We start from the raw sequence: 9553 nt of genomic DNA, 5'->3' as shown, positions 1-9553 counted from the left end.
ATATATATATATATATATATATATATAATTTTAATAACAATAATTATCGAGTACAAGATAAATAATTTTCTAATACACTATAATTTTAAATTAAAGAAAATTATTTCGTAATTTTATTTCAATCAAATATTTCATCCATCCACTATTAATTGTCATATACTTTTTATTTTTAGAGTAAACTATAAAAATTTTGATTAACACATTAGGATAATTTTTTTTATCATATTGATGTGTAAAAATTTGCAATATATAATACTTTTCGTATAATTTTTAAATATCTAAATTTTTTTATTTACAAAATCAATTGATTAAATTTAATTTAACTATAAAAATAAATTAAAAATTAACTTTTGAAAAGTGCAAATAAAAGTAGACGAGCGTGGTAAAGTTAATTAGAGATTACTTTATCCCTGCTCCCAATCAGGCCTTCGAGTTAGGGATTGAAATTGGAAAAGAAAGAGGGAAAACACAGTTGCCTCAAAAGGTGAAGCAGCATCTCTATTGCTACTAATATACACACTTCACCTCTGCACTCGAACTCCGACTTAGCGGTGTAACTACAATGGCGGACGAAGATTTTCCACCTCCGGTGAGGTTGATGAATTTTGTCTCCGAAGAACAGGTAATATCGGAACCCCGTACCTCTCTCTACACGATGGTTAGTGTTATGTTGCTTAAACGAGTTTTTGTTTTGTAGTTGGCAGAATCCAAGAAAACTCGGGGTGCTCGGGTTGAAGATGGAACTGCTCAGAGAGATCGCCCTCTTTATGAGGTCCAACAACTCCCTTTGTGCTTGTCATTTCTTGTTACTTCATTCGCCTCCCATTTATATCATTTACCTGCGTCAAATGTGTGTGGATACTTGGGTAATTTGTCTTGATTCTTCAGAATACACTAAAATTTAGCAACAAAGTGCAATTATCCTGTGGAAATCGGGATACTTACATACTGTATGCAAATATCCTAACTTGGTAGTAATGCATATATTTGAGTGATTCGTATCTCCAAAGGTGTAGCTAGGACTTTAACTTTATGAATTCTGTATTCTAGACAATGCAGCTTATGGGGTTATTTATAAATTATTTATGCATATTAAGTGGATTTTTGAACACAAATACAGAGTTGAGTCAAAACTACCAAGTCTGCTGAACTTGTAGGTGAAGTGTATCTCTTGCTCAGCTGATTGAATAGCAAGACTATTGTTGTTAGTTTTCCTTTCACTTACTATCCTTTCCAGTTTCAATCTTTCAAGTGAAGGTGCTCTAGATCATGTGTTCTGCCCTCTGGTATGTATGTGCACTGAATTTTCAAACTCTCCTGCTTGAGTTGTATTTTCATTGAAATCTCAGATCTTGAAGGAGAACAAGGACAAGAAAGATGCTGAATTTAATGAACGCTTTAAACACCGTGAGTAATTGAGGTCCCTTGTTCTTCTTGGTTTCTTGTGTAATGACTTATGATTATTCATTTTTCTACTTACTCTATTCGCTTACAATTGGTCTTTGTTTATGTTGTTGCAGAACCACCCAAAGCCTTAGATGAGGACGAGACCGAGTTTCTTGAGAAGCTTGAAATGGTTAGTTGTTGCTGTAAGTTCTTTATATTTGTTTGGGATGCAACTAATAGATAATCTACACATGCTTTGAGATAGTTATTCACTAATATTTGTTGCTGAGGCACTGATATGATGTCCTGTCCACAATAGATAAGCTACACATGCTTTGTTATTTCCAGATTTTCTGTCACATTTGGTGGGGAAAGTTCAATTTTGCTTCATGGGCTCATTTAATGGACGAAGTTGAGATTTAATGTTTACATGAGCGGTGGGTTATGAATAACTATCTCAAAGCTTATTCCATCTTAAGGTTCCTTATAGTTCTTTTGCAAGTGAGAACCCCTCTGATCAAGGAGTTCAAACTTACAGTTACACAACAACAACATACCCAATGTGATCCCATAAATGGAGAAGTTCAAAATTACGGTTATTTATGGATAATGATTCACTCTTTAAAATTTTTTGATTGTAGTATGTATGTGGAGGTTGTGATGGAGATACAATTGACGGAAGTAGACAAAATTAGAAACAATCTCATCCAACAGAAGATACCAGAAATAATAGTTGGGATTAAAATACAATAAGTTTGTTTGAGATGTATAGCATTCATGCTTATAGCCTAGGGATAAGCTGTAAGCTAGCTTCGTGAGTATTACGTGATCATGTTGGGCGAAAGGTAGTTGTAGAGGAGCGGAAAGCCACTTGACTGTAAGGAGAGGAGCACCCCCTGTTTTTTTCTTTCCCTCATAAGCCTCTGCTACTTCCAAAAGCACTTGTCCTTGCCCTTAGTTGCGACACTGTAATGGTTAAATATGTTAAAAGGGGACGAGGGCGTGAGATAACATGATGGGAAATTGTCTTTAAAGACATAAATCTCTTGAATCTATGTGAACTTTTTGAAGAAAAGAATACCATAGAAGCAAAAGGTTCTTGTAGGTGATACTAATAGTTAGGATTAAGGCCTAGTTGTGGTGGTACACATACATAGGGTGTGTTTGGTATGAAAATGTTTTCCAATTTTCTCATGTTTGGTTGGGTCAAATGTTTTCCAAATCAATTCATTTTACTCAAATTTAAGGAAAATGACTTCCCTTGAGAACTTGAGGAAAACATTTTCCAAAACTCTCTTCCAACCTCTCTCTACCNCCCACCCACCCCTAACACCCCCATCCCAAAAAGTTAATTTAAGTTGGTTTTTAAAAATATTTTCAACTTCAAAAATTCATTTTTTTGATAGTATTTTTTTTTAAAAAAATCCAACTTTAAAATTTATTTTCTACTATAGTAAAAAATAAAAGATATTTCTCAAAAACATTTTTCATTCAAAAACCAAACACTAACGATATAACTATTTGATTATATTTTTTTTTTCAGTTTAAAAAAAAAACACTAAAATATTTTTCCGGAAAATATTTTCTATTCACCAACCAAACATGAGAAAGTAAGTCAAATATCTACTTGTTTTCCAGGAAAACATTTTCCTTCATACCAAACACACCCATAAAGTCCAGTATTTTCTTTAGCTTCCTCTCTTGTTTCCTTTTGATAAGGCTTACCTTGTTGGTTTGTATGGCACTTCCCATCTGATGTAGGTTAACGTTATACAACTCTATGTGCAAAAGTGATTATGTTTTTTTTGCAAAAGAAAATGATTACGTTCTTTTATAGTTCATACATGGAAATTTGGTTTTACGTACTTATATGAATATGTTTATTTCAATCTCTTATTTTTCTTATTAGTTTAGGAAAATCTTACTTAGTGTCTTCTTGATATCCTTGTGTGTGAAAATATTTCAATGATGGTGAACTCCACTATTGTTTTGCAATGGACAGATCAGTTCCCGAGAAAATGGTATTAGGCTTCAATTTATTTACATTAGAAGAAAATACCGATATTAACTATTTGATACTCTCTAACTTGTTGATGTCTTCATTGTTCAATGCATTTGTGTATGTGTACATGGCTCTCTGTGTGTGTGAACGTAACACAAACGTATTTATGCATGAATCATACCTTTGATAGTTTTCATTAACTCTTTGATCCATTTAGTCAAGGAGAGAATATGAGAAGCAAGTGGCTGATGAAGAAGATGAGCAGCTGCGAAGTTTTCAAGTAATTTAGTGTCATTGTTCAACTTCATTATCTGGAAGCATTTGAGAGTTGAATGAAGGATAAGAGATTTTCATTTATTTTTTTATTTTTATGGTTATAATATTTTAAATATGCGAAATGGGGGTTGGATTAGAATATTTGAAAGTTTAGGGTTAAAATTAAAAAATTTATGGAACCCCCCAAAACCCCAAAACTTTACCCAATAAAGGAGATGCCTCTTGTGATTTTGGGGTTTTTGGTGGGTTTTATATATTATAACCAAAAAAAAAAATGAAAATTCCTTATCCTTCATTTCAACTCCCATATGTTCCGTTTAGCTCGTTTTCAGAAGATGAGCATTCTCTAGGGTCTATGAAGAATGCTGATCATATTCTTGGGTTTTTTAGGCTGCTGTTGCTGCAAAGTCTACGATTGTACATGAAATCAAGGAGATGCCTCTTGTTCCCAAAGTCCAGGTTAGTCTCTAAACTGATTATGCCTTGAGAAAAGCACTGTATTTTTAATGATCATGTCTTATTGTTTCTTAGCCACCTTTTATCAGCATCCCGCCCAATTTTTGAAATTCTCTGCCTTCGCTTCTGCTGTATGGCCTTTTATCTGAACTATCGACAATGTTATTTCTTTTGAATGATTTCATAGTCTCTCTGAACTGAGATACCAATGGTCTTTCATAAACATTGGAAAATGACAAAGCTAGGTGCACATCAGGGCGGTCATGCTGGCGTTTCTCTTAGGAAGTGCCTCAGGGCATGTGTCTCATCATCCTAGCCAGTGCCTCAGGGCATGCGTTTCATCATCCTAGCCAGTGCCTCAGGGCACGTGTCTCATCGCCTAACCAGTGCCTCAGGGATTAGGTGGAAGATCATTCCTGCTTGCATCTGGTGGAGTGTGTGGAAGAAAGGAATTCCAGATTTTTGAAGGCACTAGCAGTTCTATCCATAAAATTAGGATAAATTGTCTTAGTCTGCTCTTTTTTTGGTATAAACAAAATATGAGGGGAAGTAGGTGACTTAGTTGATTTAATTGGCTGTGATCGTTTTTAAGACGTGGTCTTTTGTACCTTTTTGTTGTTTTTGTAAAGATTTCAACTTAGCACTTTTTGTGGGTGTCTAAGTCTTGTTTAATAGAAATTTAATTGTTACCTCCCTAAAACAAAAGATCCATTAATAAGTATAGAAAACCTTACAATGCTGATGTAGAAGAACATCCATTTAATCCATTCCTCCCCAAATCCATATCCTTCAAGACTTAGTTAAGTTACAATTGACATGGTCATATGCTTCTCCAATTTACGTAGAACTCCTGGTATTTGATCCCTCAAACTAGTACTCCTCACAGTTGTTGGTGATCAAAGATGCATCCATTATCCGTCTTCGAATGCTATTTAATGCTTGTGCACATCTTTTTTAGTCTTTCTGTCAATATCTTGGAATTGAAATTGATCAAGTACAAGTGATAAGTGATAATTTCTATTTATTTATTTATTTTTGATAAGGTAACTTTGTATTCACACCAAAAAACTCAAGTAAAATTAGCACCAAGGAGTAAGTAAATTCAGAAGGGAGATAAATTCCCCAACCAAACTTTTTAATAAAAGGAATCAGTAATTTTACCCATGATAAAGCTGATTACTCAGTGTAAAGAAGAGGAAATTCCCCAATAAAAATAACAATAATGAAAAAGAAGGAAATTCCCCCCCCCCCCCAAAAAAAAAAAAAAAAGAAAAGAAGAGGAATTGTTGGCTGGCAAGTGACAACTAGGAGGTAGGCTAAAATGACATGCTGCAACAACTATTAATTTACTAGCGGGAACTTGAAAAGCCTGTGATCAAACTATTCAATATTCCTTTTCTTGCTGCTGCCTTTGGAGCTCCCTTTTTCTTTTTGCTCCCTTAGTGACTCGAACCCTCTACCTTAGGGTTAGGTGGAAGAAAGCTTACCATCTGAGCAACCCCTTATTGTCAACTATTCAAGATTCAGTTAATTAAATTTAGAATCTGTGATATCACTAGTAAGTTTCCAATTTTAGATGAATGATATGTTTTGCTGGATATCTTCCGTATTTCACATTTTCCTGTGGGCATAGGGTTCCTGTCTTATACAATAAACAAATGGCCTTCTGAGTCATTCTACTCTTAACTGTGCCATTATATAAGGGAAGGGGAAGGGGAGTACTTGTTACATGGCCAATATAATTAATGATGAATTTTGTGTGTGGTGTATATCAATATCATTAAGAAACAACATTTGGCAAGATGTAACGCATTGCATTGTTGGTTGATGCAGGAGCCGAAATTAATTAAGAGGAAGAATCCTCCAGCTAATCCATTGGGAATGATTGTCAAAATCAAGCCACAAGCTAAGAAAGCTAAGATGGATCTGGTATCTTCCGTCTCTTCTTTGACAACAGCTACCAAAGCATCCAATGATGACAAAAAACAGCCTTCATCAGATGTTGATAACGTATCCAAATCTGAAACACAAGAATCCCAGAGATTAACAAAAAGACCTATTGCTAATGCTGACAACCACGAACCTGTTACAATAGGTGGTTTGGTTTCATATAGTGATGAAAGTGACGATGATTGACTGTGGCATGTTCATATATTAATGAGAATTTGCCTTGGTTTAACCACATCTAGAGAGGAACTAAAACCAAACAAACTCACTGTCACATCATCTTTTATGTGTTCTAGCACAGACACAAACTGTTTTCTTCAAGCACGTATAATATTAAATTTCTGTACAAGATAACATGATTATTGTAGGTGGCCCAGACACCACGGTCATCAAAAAACACTAGGTGATTCTTCCCATCTGTTCTAGCCTTGGTGGATAGAGTTACCTGGTATATTTTGCTGGTGGGAGGTTGCAAGTATCCTTTGGAATTAGTCGAGGTGCGTGAAAGCTAGCCTACAGTCATTAAAAAAACATGTTTTTTTTTTGTAGTAGTAAGTATTGTTTAAATAGTGCAGTCATCCTCGGCTAAGTTTTGCTTCTTTGGAGCAAGGATGAAATCAATGATTTAGGGTAGGATTTTGTTTACTTCTCAGAACAAAACAATTAAAGTATCTGGTGTTATCAAGAAATTTGGGGTTGCCTAGGTTGTGCTGCTTTACGGAGGGGCTATATTGGGGACATAATTTGACACATTTATGTGTAAAAAATGTATCAGAAGTCACACAGGCAACAATTATATATATTAACAGAATCACACAAGTTAATGAATACACTTTTTCATAGCAGGAGAGACATTAATTAGTTAGAGCATCATAATGATCCTTGTTCATCATGTTGAGAAATGTATGAAGATGGTGGCTGTGGACGCACCAAGTCATGAGCCTAATGCCATTTTTAGGCAAAGGCTGTTTGCTAACAATGCCTACAGGTATCACAGCAGACCCTTGTACTGGTATAACATGCACAGGTTTGCCCCATCCATAATCAACCTCATTAAAACCCAATCGTCCCCACTCCGAGATAAACAATGTGTTGTAACCCACTCCTTGTCCTGGTGCAAATGGATCGTTGAATTGATCATCATTCATAGATTTGTTAGTCTTGTTATTGAGCCATTGTGAAAATTCTGCTGGTAGGTCAGCCTTGGCATCTTTGATCAGCTTCACTACCTCAGCAAGAGATGCTTCCGCCACTACTTTGTTTGAAGCCGTTACAGTCACTGGGAAGAAACAGTTCCCATAGAACCCTTCTGGTAGCGGCACTAGTTGTCGACAATTAGCGAAGAACACGAGTTTCACTTCTTCATCACCTGTATTAGTGGAAAAATCACGAATTTCACTAAGAGTATTCAAAATTGAGTATGTATATAGAGTATTATCATTCGATGAGGGGGTCAATTGGCCATCCTCAGATGTTTGTAACTCTTCTACTGACCTGCATCATCTGCAGGAATGAAGCTTGTATTCGACGAGGTCTTCTTATCATCTGTTATATTCAAAATTGCTCGGGTTCGGTGCCTCCACAAAGTAGCAGCTATAATCTCAAAAGAGGAACAAAACACATTTTGATCCATGTTTAACTCTTGTATCACTTCATGTTTTAGCTGATTGATCTCATCCAGGGGAATGTCGAAACTAGCATGCTCCAGCCGCTGATCTGGTACTGGAATAGTGAGTGGTGGTGGTGGCATTGAGGAGTTGTCTTCTGCAACTCCTTTTTGTGGAAGTGGAAGGAGAAGCTCCCTGCACCACACTGGTGCAACACTCAGTTTCTCAACTCCCCTAGCAAACTCACCCACTGCTTTCAAAAACTGTGCAGCACCCAGTCCATCACATATACTGTGACAGAAAGTAAGTCCCATAACATATCCACCGCACTTAAATTCAGTTACCTGTGCATGATCATGTCAATGACAATCGTATCGTTAACTATTTTATCATCTAGTTCTCTCTGAACATATATATAGCTAGTTGTTTACCTGCACAAGTACCAGTGGTGGGTGAATGAAAGAATCATTAGTAACAGGAAGTGGAGTTAGTTGAGGTAGAAGTTTATCAAAAGTAGTGTCATCTAAAGCTGAAGCTTCATCGAAGTAGTTGACATCGAGGAGAGTACAATCAGCAGAAGCCTCAACAAACCAAATTCCCTGACCTGAACAATCAATCTGAAGCAACTGGTTATTGTGTGCTGAGAATTTTAGACGACCTGCTAGCGGGTAATAAGGAACCAAAGCTTTTCCAAATGCCTCTCGAATAACAGTAGAGTTTCCTCCTTTAAAGACGTGTAGTGTACGAGCATTGCATCGAAGAACAGCTAAACTGTCTATGACTGACAAATCAAGCACACTACCATTTGGAGTTTCTCCTAATGGTGTTATGAAATTGCCTCCTTCTGATCCCTTTGTAGTCACCAAAAAGTCCATCACCATTGCTTCTGAGTCACTATAAACAGGATTGAGCTTTGCTATAGGTAATTGGCAGGGCAATCCTGTTCTTCGAGAACAAATAAAGGACTGTTACTGTAAAGAAATGAATTTTGGGCTTAACTCAATTCCAAAATCTAGCTTTTGAGGAGAGTTTTATCCCACTTCATTTAAGGAGATCACCCATTTTCATTAATATCAGTGCATTCTTCAATAGTTACAAAATAATTACAAAATAATGGCTTTCAAATTCAGATAATTCTTATAATTAGTAGAAATGGGAAATCCGGAGTCTTGTTAAAAGAAAATGGGAGTAGATGAAGGGGATGGAATTAGGGAATCACATCTTCATTAAAAAGTTGGAAATTTACGTAATAAACCAACTGAGCTACTAAGACAATGTGAGAATCCCCAGTCAAATTCTATTTTCCCGAAAACAAATGAAGATTCAGAAAAATGGGAATTAAATCTTGATATTAAAACTTGCAAAATGATTATTTTTAAATTCAGAGAAATCCTGGAATTAAAAGAAAATAGGCAAGCCAAGTCGTGTTTTTTTTTTCGTAAACAAATAATGTTTAGAAGAATGAAAATTTATAACAAAAATGAAATGGAGCCTCACCTCAATTGATGGCAAATTAAATGTAGGATATATTTATGTTTTTATTTATTCAACACAATAACAGGGGTAATGGCAAATTTATAGCTGGTTGAAGTAATACAAAAGTTTGCTTGGCTTGTAAGTCCATGAAACTGAAACTTTGGCTTCACCATTGGGGAATGAAGCACTAATATTATAAGCTTATCTCACTTATTTTACATGTATATATATTTGTTTTTTTCCTAGTTAGGTGACTATATATTATAAACGTATAACTTACCTATACGAAACCACATATATATACATCAAAATCCGTAGAAGTTTGAACACATATTCGATGGCAGTTAATAATTTTTACTCAAATAATATATTTGTGTTAAGAAAATACATTAATATGTACTAA

At 35.4% G+C, this 9553-nt stretch overlaps 2 protein-coding genes across 3 annotated transcripts; one reads left to right on the top strand and one right to left on the bottom strand.

Moving 5' to 3' along the window:
• Window positions 1-412: 412 nt before the first annotated feature.
• LOC107008589 lies at window positions 413-6483 on the top strand. Its single transcript, XM_015207693.2, has 7 exons — window positions 413-622; window positions 698-772; window positions 1350-1407; window positions 1521-1576; window positions 3606-3668; window positions 4055-4123; window positions 5954-6483. The coding sequence occupies exons 1-7, from the start codon at window positions 563-565 to the stop codon at window positions 6254-6256; spliced, it is 684 nt and encodes a 227-aa protein (XP_015063179.1). The 5' UTR covers window positions 413-562; the 3' UTR covers window positions 6257-6483.
• A 362-nt stretch (window positions 6484-6845) lies between these two features.
• LOC107008588 (acyl transferase 4) lies at window positions 6846-9257 on the bottom strand. 2 transcript variants are annotated; one of them, XM_015207692.2, is made up of 4 exons: window positions 9172-9257; window positions 8106-8619; window positions 7562-8018; window positions 6846-7436 (listed from the first exon to the last, which is right to left on the bottom strand). In XM_015207692.2, exons 2-4 carry the CDS (start codon window positions 8553-8555, stop codon window positions 6922-6924), a joined length of 1422 nt encoding a protein of 473 aa, XP_015063178.1. In that variant the 5' UTR covers window positions 8556-8619; window positions 9172-9257; the 3' UTR covers window positions 6846-6921. The 2 variants fall into 2 exon arrangements, with proteins under 2 accessions (XP_015063178.1, XP_015063177.1); XM_015207691.2 differs by having other exon boundaries at window positions 8106-8614; window positions 9172-9254.
• Between the last annotated feature and the right edge of the window lie 296 nt (window positions 9258-9553).

Source organism: Solanum pennellii, chromosome 1 (genome assembly GCF_001406875.1).
Source record: "Solanum pennellii chromosome 1, SPENNV200".
NCBI lineage: Eukaryota > Viridiplantae > Streptophyta > Magnoliopsida > Solanales > Solanaceae > Solanum > Solanum pennellii.
The sequence above is the reverse complement of the archived record's forward strand: the minus strand, read 5'-3'. Positions and strand labels throughout refer to the sequence as shown.

What these genes read in the sequence shown, in the direction of transcription:
- LOC107008589 (XM_015207693.2), top strand. Translation starts at nt 563, where the DNA reads ATGGCGGACGAAGATTTTCCACCTCCGGTGAGGTTGATGAATTTTGTC. An exon ending in TAATGAACGCTTTAAACACC is followed by an intron (nt 1,408 to 1,520) that starts GTGAGTAATTGA and finishes ATGTTGTTGCAG; the next exon opens with AACCACCCAAAGCCTTAGAT. An exon ending in AGCAGCTGCGAAGTTTTCAA is followed by an intron (nt 3,669 to 4,054) that starts GTAATTTAGTGT and finishes TGGGTTTTTTAG; the next exon opens with GCTGCTGTTGCTGCAAAGTC.
- LOC107008588 (XM_015207692.2), bottom strand. Translation starts at nt 8,555, where the DNA reads ATGGTGATGGACTTTTTGGTGACTACAAAGGGATCAGAAGGAGGCAAT. An exon ending in CACCACTGGTACTTGTGCAG is followed by an intron (nt 8,019 to 8,105) that starts GTAAACAACTAG and finishes GATCATGCACAG; the next exon opens with GTAACTGAATTTAAGTGCGG. An exon ending in CATTCCTGCAGATGATGCAG is followed by an intron (nt 7,437 to 7,561) that starts GTCAGTAGAAGA and finishes CCACTAATACAG; the next exon opens with GTGATGAAGAAGTGAAACTC.